This window comes from Camelus dromedarius, chromosome 5, assembly GCF_036321535.1.
Source record: "Camelus dromedarius isolate mCamDro1 chromosome 5, mCamDro1.pat, whole genome shotgun sequence".
NCBI classification, from domain to species: domain Eukaryota; kingdom Metazoa; phylum Chordata; class Mammalia; order Artiodactyla; family Camelidae; genus Camelus; species Camelus dromedarius.
Genome location: NC_087440.1, coordinates 22609376 through 22633950, shown reverse-complemented (window position 1 = coordinate 22633950; position 24575 = coordinate 22609376). Strand labels below are relative to the sequence as shown.

Sequence of the window (24575 nt, the reverse complement as noted above, 5' to 3'; positions counted from 1 at the left end):
TAGGGGCAAACCAGGTAAGAGACCACATTTGGTCCCATCCTGGCTTGGGGACGCGAGGGAGGGAGTCCAGCCTGGGCTGTCAAGCTGCCCGCCCCTTCCCCCCTCCCCCAGAGAGCTCTGATGTTGCCCGCGGTGGTGGAAGAGGGTGTGTGGGTGTCAAGGACTCACAGACCAGGCTCTGCTGTAAGCTGGAAATGGATGAGGGTTCCACACTCTGCTTCTGAGAAGGGTGAATTAGGAGCTGGAGTGGGGGGCGGTAGGTGAAGGGGAGAAAGAGGAAAAAGAGATGCGGGTGAGGGGTTACCGAGCCAGGACCGACCTTGCTTGAAAGGAAAGGAGACGTGGCAGGCAGGGAAGTCGGAAAGATGAGGCAAGGGCGGGAGGGGCTTCTCAGCAGTCGGGGCCCTTTCGTTGGAGTCTGGGGCCCTTTCTGCAGGAAAGGGGGGTTGTCCTCGCTTGATTTTCGGCTGGTCTTCCCGAAGCTTTGCTCTGGGGGCAGCAGCCGCTGGCGAGCGTGGGGGTGTTCCTTGGCTCGCAGTTTTCTCCAGTAGGTGCTGGAGAGGAGAAAGGGACGAGGGATGTAGAAGGGTGACGGGCAGGACGAGGGTGAGATTAGATTTGTGGGGGGCGGGGGGGTAGCAGCTGGAGGACTGGGGCTCCAGGGTCGGGTCACCATGGGATACGGGCTTAGGCGCTGGAGACGAAGAGAAAAATCCAAGAAGCCGGCAAAGAAAACCACCCCTCTCCACCACCCTTGGCACCATACCCCTCCCCCCAGGCCCCACCACTCCCCTCACCGCCTCCCCCGGCCGCCTCGTGCTGCCCCCTGCGTTGGGACGACCGACCCACGGTTCTGATTGGTCGGAGACCGGGAGGGGGAGCCGAGGGCCGGATTGGCTGGCGGGGCCAACGCAGGCGGGGCGGCTGATTGGCGGAGCTGGCCGAGGGGCGCGCCGCTGATTGGCTGGGGACGAGGAAGCAGGAAGGAGGGCGGCGGAGGCTCCGCTCTCGGGGAGTTTGTGGGGGAACCGCGAGCGGCGTAGCGGATCCCGGAGCCCGGCCCCCGCCGCCCGCCCGTCCGGCTGCCTGCCCCGCCCGTCCGGCTCCCGCCGTCCGCCCGCCCCGGCCAGTCGCGCCCGCCCCCCCGACGGCCCCGCCCGGCCGCGGCCCCCGCTCCGCCCGCCCGGCCCCGGCCCCCAGGAGGAGGCGCTGACGCAGCAGCGTGGAGCCCGGGAATTGAGCGCCCCCGGGGGGTTCCAGCCGCCGGATTCCAGCCCGGCCAGGGCCTGCGGGCGCTCTGAGCCGCGCCGTCCGCACCGCCGTCAGGGTGAGCTAGGGGCCGCGGTCGACGAGGGGGGAAGGGGCGAGCGGGCGGGAGCGAGCGAGCGACGGAGGCAGACGAGTGAAGGGGAAAGGACCGGCCGCCCGTCAGCGCGCCCCACCGAGCGCGCCGCGCCGCCGCCCCCGTCAGCCCGGGAAGGGACGGACGGACGGACGACGCGAAGCAGGTGCGGCCGCCTGCTTGCTCGCGCCGCCTCCCTCCCCCGGGTCCAGCGCCACGGTCCCGCCATCGGGGAGCGCGGCGCGCCTCGAGGTGACAGCCCCCGGGGGCCGCCCGCTTCGCAGGCCGGGGGCGGGGTGGGTGGCGGCCGCAGGGTGGCAGCTCGGCCGGGCGGCGGCGGCGCGGGCGTCCCGGGCCGCGGAGGGCGGGAGGACGCGGGTCGTTTCTTCGCCGCTGTGGAGCCGGCTCGGCTCTGAGTGCGCGGGCGGTGAGGCCCCCGCTTCCCCCCCTCCACCGCGCCCCCTCCCCCCATCGCGGTCCCCGAGGCAAGGGGCCGCGGCCGGGGGCGGCGCCGCGGGATCGCCCGCACTGGGTGGGGGGCGCCCTCCCGCGCTGGGAGCTGACCGGTTATTGCTGGATGGGGGCAGGGGATGGGGGCCGCGCCGGGGCGGGGGGTTGTGTAGACCCGACCCGATCGGACTGGGAGGAAGGGAGGCGCCGAAGACGGAAGGGAACCGGTTCGAGAAGCAAGCGAGTGTGGGCCGCGGGAGGCCCGGCGGGGACCCGTGCGGAGCGGCGGCCGAGTCCGAGGTGGGGCGGGGGAATCGAAGTTGTCAGACCGCCTCCAAGTGACAGCGAGACCCAGTGCTCGCGGCCGGGCCTGGCCCTGCCCTGCCTGCCTCACCGCCTCTCCTCCGGGGCCGGGGGCCGGGTCAGGTCGGGCCCGAGGGGCCCGCTTGGCGGCGAAGCGCCGGACAAAGGCGGCGCCGGAGCGGGCGCAGGTGGTGGCGTCGGGGAGGGAGCGGGTCCGAGCCACCCACCCCGAGGGGCGGGCGACAAGGCCGGACTCTGCCCCGGAGATTGCGGGGGACGGGGCGACCGCCGGGAGGAGCTGCGGCATGGCTCACCGCTGCAGCCGCTGATCGCCTCGCTGTTCTTATAAGAGTAGGATTGACCCAGCCAGGGCATAGGGGCAGAGGTGGGGGATTTGCACACAGTGGGCCTGGCCGTTGGCTACCCGGTTACTGGACTCACCCAAGCGACTGTCCGGTGAGCAGCTCCAGAACCTGCCAGGAAAGAGGGGTTTTAGCAGCAGAGTCTGCCCACAAGCAGAGGTTTAATCCCACCTGGGACGTCTCCTAGTCACCCATTGTCAACAGTCTTAAGAGAGCAGAAGACCAATTGGATTGGTCTGTAGGAGATACCTCCCAAATGTTCTCCAGCAACCGTGGACAACTGCCTTCACTTTTCTTTAGGGAAAGAAGGTACCCACATAGAAAAATGAGAAGCTGAGTTTACAAATCCGGGCAGGAATTTAATGATTAAATTAAAAAGGTTTCTAGTCCATTCCTTTCTGTCACCTGAGAGACTTTTCTCCCTCTCTCTCCACCCCCATGTCTTCCACAAAAAAGGAGAAAAGGGCCCCAGAGAGATCATGTGTCCTAGAGGGACACCACTGTCCTTGGCCAACTAGAGGACATTTGGGAACCAGTGACTTAACCTTTGAGTGCCTCTAACCCCATTGGTCACCAGCTCTAAGCTGGATGCTGTTTTCCCATCTGTAAAAACCCATTCAGAGCTCCAGTGCCTCCACATGGGACCCCATACTTAATGGAAGAGTTGAGACCACAGAAACAGGGAGACTCGGGCTGTTTAGAATGTAGATTTTTGCTCAGAGTCTGGGTTCGAGTCCCACCTAAGGTAGGTGTTGGTTACAGGCTGCTCCCAGCCGTGGTTGGCTGTGATCCCACCTTGGGAAAACCGCCTGTCACTCTTGCTTAGTCTGAGCATGGAGTTAATTCATGGTCACCCTCCATCCCCTTCCCCAGGAGGGTCTGGACCCCAGCCTGGGTGGAGTCAAGGCTTGTGGGAAAGGGAGGTATTACCTCATGCAAGAGACTAAAGTTTGTTCTGAGAGAATTTAATTGTATGTCTAAGATCCAGAGAATGATGAAGCATCTCAAGGCCTTCTTGCCTTCTGTGGGGCTGCCCAGTACATATGTGATTTCTTTTGGTGGCAGTCAGAAGGGAGTGATCTGGTCCGGCCACCAGAACATAAAGGGAAATTGCCTTTAAAAACAACATTTCTCTCTTTGACAGGCTCTTACTTGGCAGGAGGCTCATGTCAGTCACATCAAGCGTTTAGGAGGGTTTGCTCAGGAGAGTTTAGCCAGTGAAGAGTTTCTCTTTTTTATATCTCCCTCCCTTTTCGTCCTTTCTGTGCTGTGCTGTCCCCATGTCAGGCCTGTGTCATGGTCTCTGTTTCCCTCCTGTTTCCTCTGACCCTTCTGATCCATAGCTGCTAGGTCATTCTTCCTAAAGCACTCCTTCCTCTGTGTCACTCCCTTACCCACAAAGTTGCAGTGACCCCTCTTTTCCTGCAGCCTCATCCTAGACAGTGTCTCTTAAGGCTCTCCCCTAGCCATGCCATGCACATTTATCTCCCTGCATCTTTGCTCCTGCTCATTTCCCCAGTTGTCCCCAGTTAGGAGCCCCTTGCCTTCTTCTCCTCCTGCCTGAACACTACTCATCCTTCGTCTTGCTGTCATTCAGGCCGCTCCAGGCCAACATTGCTTGCCTCTGAGATTGTGACCCTGAATTTTACAACATGGTGTCTTCTTCAGTGGTTTTGTTGGTTGAAAGTTTCTTAAGGACAAGGACAGTATGAGTGTTAAACCTTTGTGTATGTGTGTGTGTGTGTGTGTGTGTGAGAGAGAGAGTATTCCAGGATTTCTGGTATAGTGCTGTATATGTCATATTCATTGAATGAATAAATGCAGTTGACTGCTTAGCTGAGTGGGAACAGAGGGGAAACCTTGTCTTCTGTTTCCCCAGAAATGCTAGTATGGAGTCCTTGCTGGTTTCTGACCTTTTCTGTCAAAGGCATATAGATAGGATGTGTTTGGGATGCTTTAGCATGCGGGGGGTGAGGTGGAGCAAATGAAATTTATCTGTTTCTGATATTCCAGCTGGTGAAGAGTCTGTCCTGTCGATTGCTCACATGACAGCATATAGACATGAATTGGAAAAGGGCTGTAATCCTGTTTTCCTCCTACCTCACCAGGCCATTCTCTCCACCCAGCTTTGCTGCTCTTATGCAATTTTCCTTGTTGTCCATGCTAAATGAATCCATATGTTTTATCTCTTCTCAATCCGGGGTGTCAAGGGGGGAGAAAACACGGCTCTCAGAACAGAAGAAAGATTCCTGGGTCTGGCCTGTGTATGGGGCTTTGGAGACTGGTGTTGGAGGAGGTGTTTATAAGGGGCATCGCTAACATGGGAGGCACAATCAGCCCCACACTGGACCCATCAGAAAGGAAAGCTTATGATCCCAGCTCTCTTGGAACTTATGTTTTTGTTTACCATCAACCCTGGACCAACCTGGGGGAAATAGGAAAGAGGATTGGTGACTGGTTTGAGTCTAGACAGTGAAAAAATAAATTTATCCCCTTTCCCCCAAACCTCCCTTTTGTGCCCCAGTTTGATGATTAATGGACCAACATTTCCCTTCCAAGCGGGAAAGCCACCCCTCACAGTTGCCATGGCAATGCAGACCGCTCCCCCGTCAATTAAAAAAAAAAATCCCTACTACTTCTCTCCTTGCTTTTCTGGTAGCAGGAGGCAGGCTACCTCAGAATGTATCTTCTGGCCTCTTTCCTCAGCTGCCTGCACTGTTTTTGCTGTGTGTCCTAGAACACAGTCCGTCCTGCCTTTCTGAGGGTCTCCTGAGTTTCTTTCACTCTAAGCAAACTGTGGCGCTCTTGGATCTAGCAGCCCCTGGAACACTTTTACAAAGAAGCAGAGAAAATTCCCGTTTTTTAAAATTCATTTGCAGTGCAGATTAAAAACCAGAAAGAGCCTTATATTTGGGTTAAAAAAAAATCCCTGCCACACCTTCTGTGGTATATAGAGGTGTAAGTTGGGGAGCATTTTGACATCCATGAAGGAAGTTTCAGTCAACCTGAAAGGGATTCAGCTCCCAACATAGCATACTTCACATTGGAGTTCTGCAGGGATTTTCGACTTACTTATTTTCATTCCTCCCCACCTCTCTGTCCCAGCATTCAGGAGGACTTGTGTGTTTTCATTTTATCTGTTCTTACTCCTCTTGACCTTACTCTGGCAACATCTGGCCTCAGCACCCTGTCGCAAGGTGAGTCATTAAAGAGAGCAAAAAATCTTAAGGGGAAAAAGTCTCTGGAGTTGAGAAGTAGCCTATGTTGAACTAAGGCTGCCAGCTGAAGCTGCCAGGTTTATGGAGCGTTATACGAACAGCCCCAACATTAAAGGGCCTCCTTTTTATGAATGGGTTGTGAAGAATGTAAATAAAGCAGCATCTCTCAATGGCGAAGCATTTTACGTAAGCAGTGCTACCCCAGCCCAAGTATTTATGGGAATTTGCTAGCACAGTCTGGCAAGACTCACTTCCTTTGTGAACTTGCTATTGTGCAGGGGACTTTGGAGGGACAAGGAGAGTGTGCTTCGATATGGAGGGCAGGGCAGCTCCAGCACTCCTCTTCAGGTCTCCAGCAGTGATGTGATGGACCAGCTCATGGCTAAAAGTGCCTGTTAACCCTGAAAAGGTGGATGATACAGCATGGAGCCAGGAGCTTGTGATGATTAGAAGCATAGGCTCCTGACGCATGGGGTCCTGAGATTCTGCAACTCCTCACTCTTCGGGCTGCTCGGACTTTCCTGGAACAGGGGCATGGAGGTCCTGGATGATGAAATCCTGCCTGGTTTTATGGGAGGCACCTAACTGGAATAAAATGGACTGGTTTGAATTTCAGCTCCTTTATGTTTCCCCTGTCCACCTCCTGGTGCTGCCGCTAATGAGCAGTAAACTGGCTAATAGGGAGGAGGAGGAAAAGCAGCAGCAGCCGTGAGCAGGCGGCCTGCTCAGGAGCAGACAAGTGTCCCTGGCTCCACTGAGCTGGCTTTGCAGAGCTGCTGAGGACCATCCTGGCCCTAAGGCTCCAATGGGGCATTGGTGCCCTGCCCTAGGGGACTTGGTCTAGAAGCTGGGGACCTGAGGACTGTGGGTTTAGTGAGCAGGCCTCAGGACAAAGTCATGTCCAGGACTTTGTGTTATGTCCTGGGAAGGATTTTCATCCAGATTCCATTTTTCCCAGTGGAAAACACCTGTAAAGATGGTTGGTTATTAACCTGACTCAGCATCCCCCACTCAAAAAATAACAATAAAAACATTGCCCTTGATATCCTCTGTAGGCCCTAACCCGCTAGGAATAAAAGAATGGGTTTGTCTTTCAGCCTCTTTGAGATTTGAATAGAAACTTAACTTCCAAGGCACCATAACCAGGTTACCTGAATGTAAAACTGGCAAGTGACTTGTCTTAGTTAACAGGATCAATGCCAGGCAGAAACTTGAGGTTTACATCTTTTTTCTCACATCAGTTTCTTTTCCAGTGGGCGGAGGGGGGCAGGGTGCCTTGACCCCCCTGTCCTCGGTGAAGGAGATGGGACCTAGTGTGTTTTTGCCTTTCGTGACCCCAGGGTCTCACCTGGAGTGGTGCTGACTAGTCCTACTTCCCTCTCCCTCTAGTGCCTGTTGGGCCCCACTGTCCTTAGGTGCAACCCATTTCCTGCTTGCAGAGATGGGTGGCCCATACTTAAACCCTTCTCAACTGTAGCTACCTGTCTAAAATGTTTGGAGAAAATTCAGTTTGTTAATCACATTCTCAATTTGGCAGGTGGTTTAGACGTGAATTATTAGTTTTAAGAGGATCTTTGTAGATATCGTGGGAAAGATATTAGGCTGTTTGATGCCAGGATATCCTGACATGTATGCCAGCGTGGAAGATGGAGTCACGTTTCAGCAGGTCCTCCTCAATGGTGAGGGGTGTCCCCTGCTGTGTGCCTGGAGGGGTTCACACAGTTTGGACAGAGTATAGAAAATAATTGTAAAATTGATGAAATGACTATAAGCAGCGATCTTCAGAGAAAATTGGAAGGACTTGGATTTATTTGGCCTAAAGAGGTGGCCAAGAGATTAAGTAGTATGTCTTCAGATATTAAGATGACTGTTTGGACTGTGATGACCAAATTTCAGTCTTAATTGTAGTTCATGTTGGAGGAAGATTTCATCTAAGATACGTGGTTAGATGGAGGGCCAGGGGTGGGGGGTTGTCTCTAGACTCCTTTCCTGGATTTACTGTAAAATCAAGACCACAGAGCCCCCCACCCAGACTCCACCATGCCCAGGCCAGGCCAGAAGCAAATCTATTCCTACAGCAGGAATAGCCCTTACCCATTTCTAGGATACGGAGTGGGTTTGTTTCAGAAGTGCATGTAAGAGTTTATTGAAAACTTTGAGCAGACTTTTCTCTCTAGAAACAGTTTATAAAATTATGTTTATGTTCCTTGGCCACACAGATTCCATTTAATTGGAGTACATCTTCAGTTCCTTTGTGGTGAAAAATCAGGAAAAAGTAATAATGAGTTAATGCCAATAATTAAAACAACACAGAAAAACAAAATTGAACATGCAAGTTGATCTTTAATGTTGGTCGGTGACTCAGCAGCTGCCCTGTGTTGCAGTGCGGGGCGTGGGCTTTGGGACTGACTCTAGCCGCCCCGCCCCTACCCTCGATAGCACAGGAGTGTGGGCAAGTTCTTTTACCTCTCTGTACCTTGGTTTTCTCCTTGTTAGGGTGAGATGGTAACAGCCACTTCGTAGGGTAGTGGTACGGATGAGGATGACTGACGAACGTGCTTAGGGTGGTGCCAGACACATAGTGGGTGCTTGACAAGTATCAGCCATCCTGCTAGATTAGAAGCTTCTGCAGTAAGTCAAGAATTCCCCACCCTGCACATTTAGGGAATTTAGGGACTGATAACACTAACTCTGGTTCTTTGCTCCTGAGTTCACCTTAAGATCTTGACATTCTTGGTCTTGATACAAGTGTACCTTAATGCCCTTGCTCACTTTCAGTGGTGTGGGGTAAGAAGTGGAATGAGAGAAATACTTTCCTGAGATAGCTGGGCAGGTTGGGAGAGAGGAGAAAGAAGATGATAGTGGAAGAGAGTTGTCCTCAACTAGCTCTATTGAACTGTGGATTACATTGAAGGGGCACAGTGGACTCCCGGGGATGTAGGAGAGTTTGGGGGTTAGAGTTTCTTGTTTTGGGCTCCAAGTGGTACTGTCAGTCTGGGTAGGAATGCTATATGGGAGGGAGCCAGTGGGCAGCGAGCTCTTTGTTCAGCAAGCTCTTATTAAGCCCCATGGATGAGACTGAGCATTAAGGAAGGCAGAGCCCACCGGTCCCCACAGAGCTTGCATCCTAATGGGGGTGGCACTAAACAGTTAATTAGTTACATGTGAGACACTCAGGTAGGGTGCCTGTAACTCTAGAAAGGGCTGCCTTTGGTTCTGTTCATGCTGGCGGAGTATTGGGAAGCCCTGGTCTTGGGTCTTGTTCCTCATGGCTGGCTCATTCAGGAGGTTAGTGCTTTGCTGGAGAGGCTGAGGGCAGAGCTCCCACCTTGGCCTGGCTGACCAGTTTTCTGTTCAGGACAAGAGATAGTACCTCCAGTATTGGCAAGCCATCTTAGAAATCGAAGTTGTTGGTTCCTGACATGTCCTGGTGGTTAAACCAACTCATACCCTTTGCCACTCCTGTGCAGGTGTCTGAAGCAGGGTGGTGAGCTCTTGTATTTTTTGAAGAATGGTACATCAAATTATACAAGGCTTTCTCCTGGTTTGCCTGTTGCTGAGCCTTAGGGTTCCCTGTCCCTACTCCTGCTTTGTTTCTTCTATGTTTTAATTGCCCGGAGCAAATGGGTTCCGCTCTAGGAATAGAGTTGCTTCTGACCCAGCATGGGCATGGTGGAGTCTGGGGGTGGTGGGTCTGCGGGAGCTTTAGCCCGGAGCTCCCTTGGCCCCCAAGCCTGGAGTAATCCTATATGGCACCAATGGCAGTGAGTCTGGGAAAAGTTGCATATGTCTCTGTCTCTTGGCCTTTCCAACTGTTTATGAAGCACATTTCTCAGAGTGCTGCCCTTTCCCCACTGGGCTTGGTACACCTGGCACGAAGTAGGCCCTCAGTAAGAGGCTGAATTGAGGTCCTGGCTCAGATGTGCCCTCTGGGAAGCTGCCTTGGAGCCTGAGCTCTCTCCATCAAGCTCCAAGCACTCCATCACAACCCTTGTCACAATGTCTTCCTACCAGCCCAGGCTCCAATTTCTTAGTGTTTTATTTTGCTTTTTTTTCCCCCCAGCACTTAGCCTATAATACTTGACATGTCAGGGATAAAAATGAGCTTGTGTTGAGCACCTGCTGTTTCCTAGGCACTCTGCTAGGCACTTGACACACATTCTTATTTTACTTGATCCTCGTAACAACCCTGCTATGTAGATAAAGAAACCAAGTCTTGGAGAAGTTCATGCCCATAAACCAAGCCCACTTGGGATTAGGAGCGACGCGAAGTGCCTTCCAGCCCCACGTGGGTCTCACCTCCACTGTGTTGAACTGTGGTGAGAGGCCAGCAAATGTTGGCTGAATGAGCAAAGGTCACAAGAGGTGCCATGTGCCTGGGGGTGAGCAGCGGGTGCTCTGGCCTAGCTGGACCGACACTTGCAGATGGAGGTCCACCTTGTGCACACAGGAGCTGGGCACTGGAAAGAAGCTAGGGGAAGGCAGGTCGTCTGCAGTAGGGACGTGTGCCTTTAAAGAAAGCCTCTAAAGGCTAGTTTTGTATTGTATGGGATTACCTTCTAGTTTGTCAGGTTAGAGTTTCTTAGAGCAGAGCACTGTAGTATGACTAAAATACAGTGCTCTCTATCCACTGTCCTAGCTCAGGGCGCTGTGTATGTATCTGTATTGACTTCTAGATCCAAGGGGTAACTCTTGTCTCTCCCACTCAGCCCCCTACCTGTAGGAAGGGCCTTGCCCTAAAACTAAGGCCTGGCTGTCTCCAGTGAGAAGGTGGAGATTCCACTAGCTCTACTGTTACTATATTCCTGTACTTAACTGCAATTCTAATATAAATGGGGGGACTGGAATGGTTCACTTTATAGTCTGAGTTAAAACCGCTCATCCTTCCCAAAGAGATTTGTGTTCTTTTATGGATAACAAGAGGTATGATATCTGGCTTTGTATACTGAGCCAGAAGTAAGTGGAGGTTCTGGACACTCAGGAGTAGTTCTGGTCCTGAGTGGATGCTCCTGCTGAGGTGGACAGGAGTAGCCGAAGGTGGGGCCCAACTGGCGGGTTGCCTTCCCCGCACGGCTGTGAAGTGTGAGGAGCAGGTGGTCAGACAGGCCAGAGATAGGCTTGGTGCCTCAGGGAGGGGGCGGGCGGGCCCAGCTCCTCAGATGGCCACCAGACCCGAGGGCAGTCTATAAAACGAGCCGCATCCAGACGGGTCAGGCCAGTTCCCTTTGGTTGGGTGCCGTGCTCCCTGCCCAGGTATTTGTAGGATCCCAGCCTGATTGCAGAGTGAATTGAGTACCCAGAGCAACTGAGGTGGAATGGGCACTGGGCAGGCCCTCTCTCCTCAGGGGCAGCGCCCTGGAGCTTGAGCTCTGAGCTGCCAGAGCCAAGGCTTCTGCTCTCTCTGGGTGCCTGCGCTGAAGCAGCAGTCAGATGGCAGCAGCAGGCAGAATGCATGCCCTCTGACCCCATCCCCTGGGCCTTTAGCATCTGAGGATCTCGTCTTTCTTGTTCCTTGGAGGCGTGGAGCTGTTGTTCAGGGTCTGTGGGATATAGTTTCTGCCCCTGCCCTCTCTCTGTGTTGTAAACTGAGCCCCCCAATTCACCCCGCACTGGGTCCCGCACAGGAAAAAGGTAGTGTCACCATCTTTCTTGGGGTGGACACTCGGGTGTTTTCAGTGGACCAGTAACAGAGCAGGGTTCAGGTATCGGCTGGGTTTTCAGATTTCTCACAGGCCCTCCAGGAGCTCTGGGCTCCTGATGTGGGGATCTCCCAGGCCAAGGGCAGGCTCCCTCTTCTATTTGTGGGTCTGAAAGCGGGGGATCCCCAGGATGTTGGCCCACCCATTTCCTACTCTGCTAGGCTCCTGCATCGTGACTGGTGTCATTTTTGCCACCACTCTTAAGTAAATTTTGTGCTGAGGTATCTGTTTGAGATGAGGAACCCGAAGTTCAGCCAAGTTATAAGTAAGTTGCTCATGGAGGCAGACCTGGCATTTAAATCCAGGTCTGCCTGACTCGAAGCTTTGGTTTTTTTCCATTTTACCAGCTCTGAGGGATTCAAGAGATACCAGCAGCATCTTTATCTTAGGCTTTATCATACAAATTTCAGTGGCTTCACCTCTCTGTTTCTCTATTAAGTAACAGCAACTAAATTTAAAAACCAAAGCTTGCCTTTCTGCTCAAGCTGCTTTTCTTCAAGAAGCTCAATGAACGTGAAAAAAAGTATTCTTTTTTTGAGAGGTAGGGGATTATTCCAAGAGTGACTGCAGAGGAAGGCAGTGCTTAACTCAGTGCTAACTGTGTGGTTTTAGGTGTAATTGGAGGGAGGTGGCTAGCTTGGTCAGGGCCCTTCCTGACCCTCACCCACGGGACCACTTGGTCTGCTCTTACCTAAGACCGCCCCCCCCACCAAGTATTCCCTGCCATTAAAAATAAACCAGAAAGCCTGAAATCAAATTTTAAAGTGCAGTAGGTAAGAGAGATTTCAGGAAGAGCAATGGGGCAGAGCCCTGGGTCCTGAGCCCCTAAAGATCGGGGTGTGTGGGGGGTGCAGCCTAGAGCTGGGTAAGCTAGGGAGAGTTGTGGCCAAGGCTGAGGACCTCTTTCTTCCCCAGGGCACCCTGTGCTTGCAGGAGTGATCTGGGCTTGACCTGCTCATCCAAGCCCCCACCCTCGTCCTCATTTCCCCTTTGGTGCCCACAGCCACCTCCTCGAGGCCTCTGACCTGCCTGTGCACACTGTACCTTGGGTATACTCCACCTGCACTCGTGGGTGGTGGAGGCTGGGTATAAGGTGTTGCTGCAGCTTGAGGGCAAAAGACAAAGCCTCCTTCCCTTTCTGTTTCTGTGTCAATGACTGCTCCCACCCCTGGGCAGGCTTGTGATTTTGGATTCAGTCTCTGTTTTTCTGGGTCTTTGGCTCAAAAGACCACCAGCCAGCCACTCTGCTTCATGGCAGCTGTCATACTAGTTTTCTTCAGTGAGAGCTTGCTTGACATGGTCTAGGGGAGCAGTAAGATGCCTTGGGGTGTCCCCATTAGGAACCTTCTCCCGAGGGGGCCTGGACTACTTGTGCCTGGGAGGACAGGGCTTCCAGGAGAGGAGGAGGGTAGTGCTGAGAGAGCCCAAGCACCCTTGTCTCTTGGCAGTGGTAGAAAGTTCCTGGTTGAGCTAGTAAGTGGGAGGGACAGGACAGTGGAAGGATTGGCAGAGCTGGAATGGGAACCAAGCCTACTGCTTTCCTGGGACCTTTTCCCCCCGTTGGGCTAGGTCACCCCTGCAGGTTAGAGGGGCCCTGGCAGGCTGGGCGCCCCCTCCACTCCATACCACCCCAGGGAAAAGCTGTTGCCACCGTTCTCACACGTCCATCTGGCTTCAAAGCATGACTGACACTCAGTCTCCTCAGACTGGAGTACAGTGAGGGTGAGGCAGGCAGCAGAGACCCCAGCATCTCCTCAGGAGGATGAGTGACATTGCTGCCTTAGGCACCACATGAAAGCTAGGAGTTGTTTTGCTGGTGACAGGATTTGGCAGATTCAAGGGAGGCTAGAGGAGGCTCTTACGCTTGATTTGGAAATGTGACTTGTACCCTGTGATTTAGAGGCTTCAGGGTATCTTCAGCCCCGGGGACAGTTGGTGTCCTGAGGAACTGGGTGGCTGAATGGGAGGTGAAAGAGTGAGATACTCGTCAGGAACAAATTCCTAGGTTCGGGGGACAGGCTTCTGAATGTGGCAGGTTCCCCTCCCAACCTTTCCCTTCTTGGGTCCTTTTTCATGTTGACAGGGAAAGACTGAGTGGGGCCAAGTGTCCCAGAAGCCCTGAGCCATCCACTGGTGTAGCCAGTCCACCAGCAAACTGGGATGGGGGGCAGCAAGGGCAGACCAAGTCACCCCTCAGTGAAGAACTCTTCACTGGTCAGGCTTGAAAACACCTCCCTGTGTTCCCTTTCTTTTCCCATCTGCCCCTTCCTTACTCTGCACTTGGTATCTGTATTCTTAAAGGCCACAAGCGCAGGTGACCTCAGCCTTGGCCCCCAGCCATCCCCAGGCTTGACTCCTCTGGTAACTTGGGGCCTGTTGAGGGGCTTTGGCCCCTGCTCAGCTGTGTGGTCTGTTCACTGTCCTCTAGGCCTGGGGCTGGGAGAGGGCTGGGCCCAGGCTTTCCTAGGAAATACAGGTGGACTTCCTGTTGCTGCTCCTCCACCTCCAGCACATGGGTGCCCTGTGTTTGGAGAAAGGGCCAGAGGGTCGTAAGCAGCTGGGGTGCTTTTGAGGGTGAGAGGTGGCATTGCTGATAAACCTGCTGAGCAAACAGGGTCGGGTGGTCACCCTGATTAAAAGCAAGAAGGAGTCTTAGGGAGCCTAGCAGATGCCTGGGATTTTTCAGAAATGCTCCAGTCTATGCTTCAGGAATGAATGGATTTGCTTTCTGTGACTCTCTGTCCTGCCTGGGGCCTGGTCTCTGGGTAGTGGCAGGTCCCCGCACGTGGCCAGAGCAATGCCTGGCATGCCGCCTCCCTTTTCCAGTTTTCCAAGTCTTTCTCAGGGCCGAGGGACACCCACGCTGCCCTCAGCCTGGTTTTTGGAGCACTGTTTCTCAACTAGTGCAGCATGTCTCAGGAAAGAAGGTACCAAGTGTCCCCAGCCACTGGCCCAAGGCCACAGGAGCTACAGGAAGGGCTCTGGATTCCCTAAGAGCTTTCATGCTTGGGACTTTCAGGGTTAAATCCTGGCCCAGCAGGAACTGCTCCCAGCTCCTCTGGTGGAGTGAGTGTGAATAACAATAGCAGTGGGGAAATAAAGCTGAAAAGCCTCAGCTTGCTGGGTGGGAGGGGTCGCAGAGTGCCGAGGAGGGCAGAGCCTTGTCTGGCACCTTACTTGGCAGCACCTTGCTTTGGTTGAGGCGTAGGTAGGGAGAGAACAGCTTAGTGGTCTCCAACCACTGCCTCCTTGCCCTCCACCTCAGTTCTTCATTGCCGGGGCCGTAACAGCTTCCCGCACACAGCTTGTTCTGGCCTTTTTCATTTAGGAGGGGGCCCAGGCTGCCCCAGGTATGTTGAGGGTGGAGAGTGTCTGCCAAGCAAAGTTAGGGGATGACGCCTGGTTATGGGCATTTTCTGTCTGGGACTCTGGGTTTCCTGCGACTCTCCCCATCCTGCTCCACTGCCTGGCATCTTGCCTACCTGGAGAGAGTCCTGAGAAAGAGGGCAGGACTAACAAGACAGCCTGGGTGTATCCCTTGAGTTAGTTCTCTTTGGTACTTTCTTTTCTCAGCTCTTAGTGGCTGGTGGGGGTTTAAAGCTGTACCGCAGGTCTAGAGTGTGGTCCCTGGGTTTCCTACCCAGGAATGCTGGCCATGGCCTTACCAACTTCCCTTCCCACTGGCACTGTTTTGAACTAAGGTGGGTCTGGCTCCAAGGGCTGGCTGAGACTTCCCCTACAGGTTTCTCAAAGCTGGGCCTTCACACCTTAGGGGGCTTTCCAACAATACCAAGGTTATGGCTGTCTTACTGCTTGTGCTGGGCAAGTACGTCCTCACAGGCTAGACTTTGCCTCCTCTACAGCCCAGCAGACAGGCTCCTCATCTCAGCTCCTCGCTGTCCATCTCCTTATCCTCCAGGGACCGATCTCAGAAGCCCCAAGAAGGGGGGGAGGGGAGTGGCAGTGTTTTTGAAGGAATAAATGGGCTTTTACCACCCAAACCCCCATCCTGGCTTGGTGTCTTCAGAGTCTCCTCCTGTCCTGCGCTGAGTATGTAGTGGGAGAAGAACGGGTGGAGACAACCGAGAGCTTGGCCCCAGCTTCTCTGGTCTTCCACCCTGAGGTCTGCATTGCTCTGTAGGCTCTCCAGGGGCATAGTTCAGAGGAGAGTGGGACAGCCGTTCTTGCACAGTTGCTGGTAGCCTGACCCCACTGGACCATTGCACTCTGGAAGAGGGGTCCTAGGAAAATCCAGGCTGGAGATGGGGTGAGGGTAGGCCAGAGTTACTGCAGCAGGGGGTAGAGGGGTGCTGGGTGGGCTGCAGTTGGGGAGAAAGCAGGCAGGGCAAGCTAGGGTGGGCTTCTCTCATTGCCTGTCTTCTGTTCTGCAGATCAGAGGTACTCCATGACACACACTCGGAGGAAGTCTCTTCCCATGCTGAGTTCGGGCCCCACAGGCCGCCAGGAGCCCTTGCAGATGGAAGGCAGCAGTGTGGAGCAGGGGGCAGAGGTTGTGGAGCCAGGCACACCTGAGAGCCCAGGGCACCTCACAGGGCGCCGTAAGAACTACCCACTGCGTAAGCGCCCATTAGTTCCTGAGAAGCCCAAGGCCTGCAAAGTGTTGCTGACCCGCCTGGAGAATGTGGCTGGTCCACGGAGTGCAGATGAGGCTGATGAGCTGCCCCCTGACCTGCCCAAGCCCCCTAGCCCAGCCCCATCCAGTGAGGACACTGGCCTCCCCCAGCCCCGCAAGCGGCGCCTGGCCTCCCTCAATGCTGAGGCCCTCAATAACTTGCTGCTGGAGCGGGAAGACACCAGCAGCCTGGTGGGCACCCGCCGCAGCCGAGGGGGAGACTCCCACCGCAGCCGGGACCGCGACCGGGCCACTGGAGGCTGGGCTTCCTCCAAGAAGCGGCCCCGGCTGGGGGACCTTGGAGGAGGAAGTCGGGACCTGTCCCCGGAGTCAGCACCGGATGAAGGTGCCCGCCGAGATGGTGATCCAGCCCCCAAGAGACTGGCCAGCCTGAATGCAGCTGCCTTTCTAAAGCTGAGCCAGGAGCGGGAGCTACCCCTTCGGCCGCCTCGGGCCCACCCAGAAGCAGATGGGCACTCCACTGAGCCACCAGCACCAAAGGCCGCAAGGCCAAAGTGGGCCAAGGTCAATGGCAAGAACTATCCCAGGGCCCGGCAGGGGGCTGGCTCTGGGGATGCTGCAGGCCCAGCCGGCTGGCAGGGGCGCCCCGAGGAGCCATGGCCACCTGCTACCCCTCGTGGGCCATCCAACCAGCCACCTTACCAGCCCCTCAGCAAGGCTCTGGAGAGACCCATGGGGATACGCCCCCACCTGCCCCTGCTGATGGGTGGGCAGGCAGCCCTGAAGCCAGAGCCTGGGCGCCCAGGCGAGGAATCACCTGCCCCCAAGCAGGAACTGCACCAGCCCTCTTTCCCCGCGCCCCAGCTGTCCCCCTTACCGATGCCTGGCAACCCCGCTGACTACAGTGGCCTGTGTGGTCGGCCTGAGCTCACTGCGCTAGGCAACTTCTACCTGTATTGCAGCCAGGACGGGCTGCAATGTGGGGGCTACTCCCCCTGCCCCATGCTCCCTGAGGGCAAGCTGTCCCCTGTGGCTGCACCTAATGAGGGGCTCCTTTTGGCCCCAAGCTCAGTGCCTGTGGGCACCCCATTCCAGCACCCTCCATGGGGTTCTCGCTATTGCTCCAATGAGGACAGTGGAGTGAATGGCTACAGCATCTGTGAAATGTTGCCCCCGTCTCTTACCCACATTGGCACTACCTGTGGCGGCTGCCCCTACAAAATGCCTTTTGCAGCAGGTATGCCTTCCTGGGGGTGGGATGTACCAGGGAGTCTCTGAGACATGGTATCCCAGGAGGGTAGGCCATGGATCAGAGTGGGATTCTTGGGGTCTAGCTACTGCATGGGAGGGTTTTGGGAAGGGATGATTCCCCTGGTTTTATGCCCCAGCCTAGGAGATCCCAGGAAAGAGGCCCACCTTTAGCTCTTAGCAGCACTGCTCCATCCCCACTGTCTTTGGAGGTTTATTGGCCTGGCGGTTAGATGGTTAGATAGCACCGTGGTGGTGGAGTGGGCAGTGGGGGGGAGGTCTCTCCTCTTTTCCCATTGGGATGCCCATTCTTAGACTCTGAGTAGCAAGTTAGATATTGAAATTAGGACATTTGTTCCCATGTCCCTTCTGCCTTCCTCGAGGAAAACTAGAATTCCTTACTTTCCAGGAGCCCAGACCATCTGCATACCAACCAAGTTCAACATTCATGGGAGGGGTGGTAGGTACCAGGCCCAGTAGGTGGTGCTAGCTGCCATAGGATAGCTTTGTCCTGGCCATATAGGCCTCAGAAGAGAAGTAATGCCTAGACTTAATATCACCTTGACAGGTACAGACAGGGTGGGCACACTCCAAGAACACACAGGCTGCAATCAGGGCCCGTGGCTTTGGTGTCTGCCTTCTTGGCAAGACCCAGACACCTGAGAGTCTTGTACTGCAACTGTTGAGACACCCCCAGGTGATCTTTTTTTCTCCAAAGTAGCAGGAGTGTCCTCACATGCCTCTCCAGGCTCCCTTCCTGGCTCCTAGGTGGAAATGAGATGACCAGAGCCATCCTGGCCAGCAGGTCTGCCCTGTTGCTGGTGAAGTGAGGGGCCCAGCCCTCCCAGGGCTCTCCCCTCCCCTCCACACCCCTTCTTGAAGGGGTCTATAAAACAACTTTATAGACCAGTTGACTCTGGCCAGACTGGTTGTTTCAGGTTCTGGTGTGAGTTGGAGCTCTAAGAAATGAGAACAGGCTTCTTCTAGGGCTTTTCCTTCTCTTGTGTACTTCTCTAAGTCTGGACACCTAACCCTTGGGACCCAAGACCCTTAGCCCCTTGCCCTGGGACACCAGTAATCACCATGTGCCAGGCACCTCTTTTGAGTGCTTTATATATGGGAGGCCACATGGCGTGTAATTGAGCACAGACTCTGGAGCCAGACTTTCTGGGGTGGAGTGTTCTCCCCTCCCCATTTCCTTAGCCATGTGACCGTGGGACAAGCCAATAACTGCTCTGTGTCTCAGTTTCCTTACTTGTAAGGTAGGGTTAATGGTACCTACCTCACAAGGTTGTAAAGATGAGATGAGTTAATACATTGATAGAAACAACGCCTATAACACACTAAAATGATATTCGCAACTACTGCTTATATTGCAAGGCACCAAGAGGTAAAGTGACTTGCCTGAGGTCACACAGCTGGTGGCAGGTCTGGGACTCATATCCTGGGCTGACTCCAGATCCCCTGCTTCCGAGCACAGTGAAAGCATCCAGAAGGAAGATTAAGTCAGAGCTAGAGATGGTGTTCCCTTTCCCTCCCCTTACAGGAGATGGAGATGTCTATGGGCCAGTCTCCAAGGTCATGAAAAACCCTTGGCCTGACAATCCACCTTTTCAAAGGCCTCTGACCCTACCTGCCACCCTTAATGGGTTCACTCTGAAATTAAGACAGAAGTAGGCTCTGAAAGCAGAGGGGCCTGGGCAGGGAGGGGGGCGGTCACTGCTTGTCCTCACCTGCCCTGGCCCCTCTCTCTTTTTCCCAGAAGGCTGCAGGTCCCTGGGCCAGCTGGAATTTCCTCTCCCAGAAGCTGGCCACCCTGCCTCGCCTGCCCACCCTCTCCTGGGATGCCCTGTGCCCAGCGTGCCACCTGCAGCAGAGCCCGTCCCCCATCTTCAGACCCCCACCTCGGAGCCCCAGACAGTAGCTCGCGCATGCCCTCAGAGCGCCAAGCCTCCTAGCGGCTCCAAGTCAGGTCTGCGCACGGGCTCCAGCTGTAGGCACACTGTGCGGAGCAAGGCTGCCCGCAGGCCCAGTCACCCCAAGCAACCGCGTGTCCAGCGCCCACGCCCGCGCCGCCGCCGCCGCCGCCGCACTAACGGCTGGGTGCCCGTCGGGGCTGCCTGTGAGAAGGCCGTCTATGTCTTGGTGAGTGCCAGCTCTCAGCTGATGGGGAGAAGGGAGGGTGGTGGTAGTAACATATGACCTGAAGTGAGATGGGTCCCAGGAACCCCTGGCTCTAGCCACTCTGAGAAGTGACAAGGCGCTCCAGCTCACTTGTACTCCAGGAACTGATCATGCTGGTCCAGCCTGGCCCCCCAGCCCCTACTGATCCTGTGCCCTGCACCTTGGGGAGGTCAGGGAATGCATAGGCAGTCATGGCTGATGGCTGCCATCTCTGTCACGGACTCTCAGGGAAACCATCTGAAGTGTCTTCACCTCTCATTCCTGCTCTTGCTGCCCCTTCTATCCTGGATTATACAATGTATAATCAGAGGCTTTTGGTTAAGCATGTATAGGAGAAATTGGGGTAGGCAGAGAAAATCAGTGACACCAGAATATCTGGGATGATAAAAAGAATGTCATCTGAAATTTATTGAGCACTTCTTGGTTGCCAGAACTCAGCTAAGCACTTACATGCATTATCCACGTTCATCCTCACCACTGCCCTGTAAGTTACGTGCCATGTGTTCCTGTAACTGACCCTATTTCACTGACGAGGAGACTGAGGCTTAGCAGTAGATTAAGTAATTTGCTCAAGGCTATGCCACTTACAGTGGTGGTTTAAGAGTCAAACCCAGAGCGTCCCTTTAGGAAGTTCGAGGACCTACACAGTGCTGGGGGGTTGGAGCGAGAGAGCTGGCTGTTGAGGGTGTGATGGGCAGAGTGCAGCCTCAAAAGTTTCAGGCCACTTCTTACTCTGTTCCCATTTGTCATCCTTTCTCCAACCATGGAAATTCCCCGTCCTGCCTCTGAAAGCCAGGCTCAGGGAGGAGGAGCCAGAGTGCAAACCACTTTTGCAGTCTCCCATCCTCAGTATATTGACTACCCTGAGGAAAGCAGAGAAAGGATGTCACCCCTCCCCGCTCTGAGTGCAGCCGCACAAGCCTTGTGTATCATTGGTTTGTTGCTCAGGATGAACCGGAACCAGCCATTCGAAAGAGCTACCAGGCGGTGGAGCGGCATGGAGAGACCATTCGAGTCCGGGATACTGTCCTCCTCAAGTCAGGCCCTCGAAAGACATCCACACCTTATGTGGCTAAGATCTCTGCCCTCTGGGAGAACCCCGAATCAGGTACCCCCTGCCTAGAGTTTGACCTGGCACTAGTCTCCCGCATTCTTGGCAGAGTCTGCCTTCCACTAAGCAGACTTGTAGACGGCCTTGTGGCTTGGGTTGGATCAGCTCATCAACCTTTCCAGCCATCAGGGCCTGGGTACCTGCCACTCTGCCTCACCTTTCAGTGCGTTTTCCTCCTTCCTCTGTACCTAACAGCATTTCAGGCCACTGAATTGCCAGGCTTGGCCTGAGGCAGGGGACGTGGATGGCTGGAGCCTGTAAGATTGGCTCAGGCACTGAAGTTGGATAAGCCTCCAGGGCAGGTGGCCAGCCTGCCCGCCTATCTAAGTAACTCTGGGGTTGCCAGCTCAGGCCATGATTGCTTCTCTTCCCCCTAGGAGAGCTGATGATGAGCCTCTTGTGGTATTACAGACCAGAGCACTTACAGGGCGGCCGCAGTCCCAGCATGCACGAGGTGAGCCCCCCGGCAGATGGGGGGAGAGGTTGGGCACTGAGAACATGCTATGGGGAGGCAATTGGGTAGTCAGGTCCCTGGATTTGTCACATTAGACACCAGAAAACCTGGGAAGGGGCCTGGTTTTAGCTTCTTTTCCCAAAACTGCCCCAATTCATGTTTCAAAGGAATAGTAACCTCTGTCTTGGAGAGGGCAGGGGCAGAAAGGGAGCCCCCAAGGGCAGGGGGTGCCAGAAAGGGAGCAAGTAGATGTGTCTTCCTGGTGACAGGAAAGGGGCGATGGAGCTGCACCCCTTTACTGTCTGCAGCATGAGAGGGAGGGGAGAGAAGACTTTCCTAACACCCCTCTGCACCTACAAAGAGGTGTGCTGGGAGAGGTGACGCCATCTGGATGTGCTTGCTCCTCCCCCAGGCTGGGTTCCCTTTCCCTTTTTTCCCTTTGCTGGGAATTTTCATCTAAATGGGAGGAGGGAGGATGCTCACCAGTTTCCCCTCCTCCCCTGGGCTGGGGTGGGGGTGAGGAGGTTAATGACAGTCAGGGGATGGAGCAGGCACCTGGCTACACCTGGGTAGACAGGACCTAGGAGAAACACCTTGGGGTGCTAGCTGCGGAAGGTTCCTGGCTTTCTGGACACTAGCTGGAGTTATCTCAGGCCATGAATCCCAGCAGAGGGGTTAATGTCTGCCTCGCTCCTGGAGTTAGGTGCTTCCCACCCTGGTAGCCAACCTCCCCCTCTCTTCCCTTGAGCCTTTGCAGAATGAAGTCTTTGCATCGAGACATCAGGACCAAAACAGTGTGGCCTGCATTGAAGAGAAGTGCTACGTGCTGACCTTTGCCGAGTACTGCAGGTGGGTGGTGCCCTGTACCCTTGGCTGGCCTCTCCCCTCAGACTCCCCAGGGCTGTATGGAGGCTGTCTGTGATCCCCAAAGATCTCACTTGCTGGGCCTGACCTCCCAGAACTGTCTTCCCACAGCCTGCTTCTGTCATCTGATTTTTACAGGAAAAAAGAAAAATTGTTCCCCTTCTGAGGCAGAGTGATCAGAGTGATTGGGACAGAGTTGGGGGGATTGGTGGGGTGGGGGCAGAGGTTTACAATACCGCTGTCAGAGAAGATCAAGGAGAGTTGGCAGGTGGTTGGGAGGGAAGCTCTAGTAGGGGTGGTTCCCCAGCGACAGAGAAGATGGACTGGTGGTTGGCAGAGAGGGCATAGGCCCCAGGGATGAGGGCAGCACTACCCCTGTGGTGAGGATGTGGGCAGGGTGGGGAAGGAATTGATCTTCCTGCAAAGATGGCTATGGTAGGGACAGTGAATGTCACTGTGTTCCTGCAGATTTTGTGCCATGGCCAAGCGCCGAGGTGAGGGCCTCCCCAGCCGAAAGACGGCACTGGTGCCCCCCTCTGTGGACTACTCCACCCCACCACACCGTACAGTGCCCGAAGACACGGACCCTGAGCTGGTGTTTCTTTGCCGCCATGTCTATGACTTCCGCCATGGCCGCATCCTCAAGAACCCCCAGTAGCCTCCTCAGGCCCACGCTGGGGCCACCCACGGGCAAGTGGGGCTCAGGGCAGGGGGCACTGCTTGAAGCACAGCACTTGGTTAAGGGGCCACAGGAGCCTGAGGTTGCTGGCCTGTGGTTCTCTTGGGGGAGGGGTGGGTGGGCAGGGGCCCCTATGGGTTTAGACCCCATGGGAGGGAAGGGGAGGCCAGGGTATAAGAAAAGCATCAGAGTCCTCAGCTTGGTCCAGGGTACCTCTCTGTGGTCCCCTGGGCAGAGGCTCCTGAAGAAGCAGTCTTCCCAGATGCTGGGCCAAGCGTGAGGGGCGTGGGCTCTGGGGGGTTTCCAGGGAGGTCCTTTAGGAACCAGGCCCAACAGGCCCTTCTTTACCCTCCTCTGGGCCCTTCAAAGGGGAGTGGGAGCCAGCTTTACCTCACCCACTGTGACCCGCTGCTTCCCCATCAGCCTGGGACCAGGCTCTCCTAGATTCTAGCACAGCTCTGAGCTCATTCCCTTGAGGCATAGGGAGCCAGAGTCTGGCTCCCAGAGCATTGACTGCCTCTTCCTGGACTTGGGGTCTTTCCCTGGCATTCTTCCTTTGCCCCTGCAGTAGCCCCTGGTGCTGGGACAAGTTACCCAGCCCCCATAGTCATAGGTGTGGCCCACTTATGGGAGTCAGCTTCCTGTCCACCTCCTGGTGAAGGCCACCCAGCAGGTCTGGCTTCCCAGAAGTTCACTGATCAACCGGGGTTTTGTCATGTCTGGGAGAGCAGAAGGGAGCTGGGAGGGGGTGGGGGGCAGGGGGCAAGGAAAATTGCTACCTGATTTACTGAAGACTTTTTCTCTTGCCTTACACTTGGAGGTTCTGGGAAACCTCTTGCAGAACTTCACACAAGACTCTTTAAGCCACACCCACCTGAAATCAAACCAAAGGAGTGCTGTGGCTCCCCTTGCCCTGCCACCCCTTAGCCTAGTCTTTTGTAGATTGCACTAATTTACATCCCAGCGAGAATCAACACTGTATCAGTCCACAGACCTGCTGAGCTGCAGCCACTCACTCTAGGAGCTAAGGACCTGCATTTTCAGTTTGTTCCTGTTCCCCAGGGGCCCTGTTCTCACCTCATGTTGCTCCCCAGAGTAGATTAGGAGGCTCAGCCCCCTGCTGTCCTTGTCAGAACTAGGCCCTGGCCCTGGGGCATTCTGTGTGAAGGCTGGAGCAGTCTGGTTCTTTCCTATTTGTACCAAAGAGGAGCCTGGTGGGGAGAGGGAGAGGGGCCCAGCTTCTCGTGAGCACCTCCACAGGGCACAGCCCTGGGAACAGGAGCCAAGGAGGGCAGCACTGGGTCCTCCTCCCCTAGGGAGGGGCAGACACAGACCCTGAAGGCTGAGGAGGTGGCACTGGGTGAGGACAGTTGGGCAGGAGCTGGAGAGGGAGGTGGAGGCGAATCCTGAGGGCACTCCCAACAACCCCCCACCCCCCCACCCCGCCCTGTGTTGTTCCTGAGAAGATGGCTGCTCCTGATTGGTCATTGGGCTTGGAAGAGGCCTAGGCGCTTCAGAGGTGAATTTACATGTGGGAAGCCCAGTCCCAAACCTGAAGGGCAGGAACTTGGATCCCCTTGTATTAAATAAGCTGTTTGGAGGAAGGCATCAGTCCGGGAGGGCAGGGCAGTAAGAGGTTGGCGGAGTAGCCGTGGGGCCATGAGGGCTCCAGAGAGCCAGTCTTAAGAGCCTTCTCTTTGCTGGGGTGCTGGGCCCTTGCTGCCAAGTAGCCCAGCCTTACCCAGCGGGAGCAGGCCCCTCCTCCCAGAAGGCAGGGTCTGCTGCCCAGAATTAAAATGCTTTTGAAATCTCTTAGATGTGGAAATATTTTTTCGAACCTGAAAATGCAGCTGGTAGAATTTCAATGGAAGCATAATTCATGTAAAATATATTTTAGTTGATATTTTGTAAAATGCACTTTTTGTGTGTGTCTACTCTGGTTTCTCAGATCTGTATTTCAGTGTTTACAAGGGAGGGAGGACCTTCCCTCACCTCCCTTTTGACAGAGACTAGAAGTACTTCTTTAAGAAAAATAAATTTGAGAAATTGTATTGATTTAGAAAAGGA

General features: G+C 54.9%; 1 protein-coding gene across 4 annotated transcripts; it reads left to right on the top strand.

Annotated features, from left to right (window-relative positions):
* The first annotated feature begins 1171 nt into the window (after window positions 1–1171).
* On the top strand, window positions 1172–24575 carry BAHD1 (bromo adjacent homology domain containing 1). 4 transcript variants are annotated; one of them, XM_031453297.2, is made up of 7 exons: window positions 1172–1327; window positions 15766–17205; window positions 18982–19361; window positions 20349–20508; window positions 20889–20965; window positions 21714–21814; window positions 22298–24575. In XM_031453297.2, exons 2-7 carry the CDS (start codon window positions 15780–15782, stop codon window positions 22485–22487), a joined length of 2334 nt encoding a protein of 777 aa, XP_031309157.1. In that variant the 5' UTR covers window positions 1172–1327; window positions 15766–15779; the 3' UTR covers window positions 22488–24575. The 4 variants fall into 4 exon arrangements, with proteins under 4 accessions (XP_031309157.1, XP_031309158.1, XP_031309155.1 ...); XM_031453298.2 differs by having other exon boundaries at window positions 18979–19361; window positions 21723–21814; XM_031453295.2 differs by having other exon boundaries at window positions 18979–19361.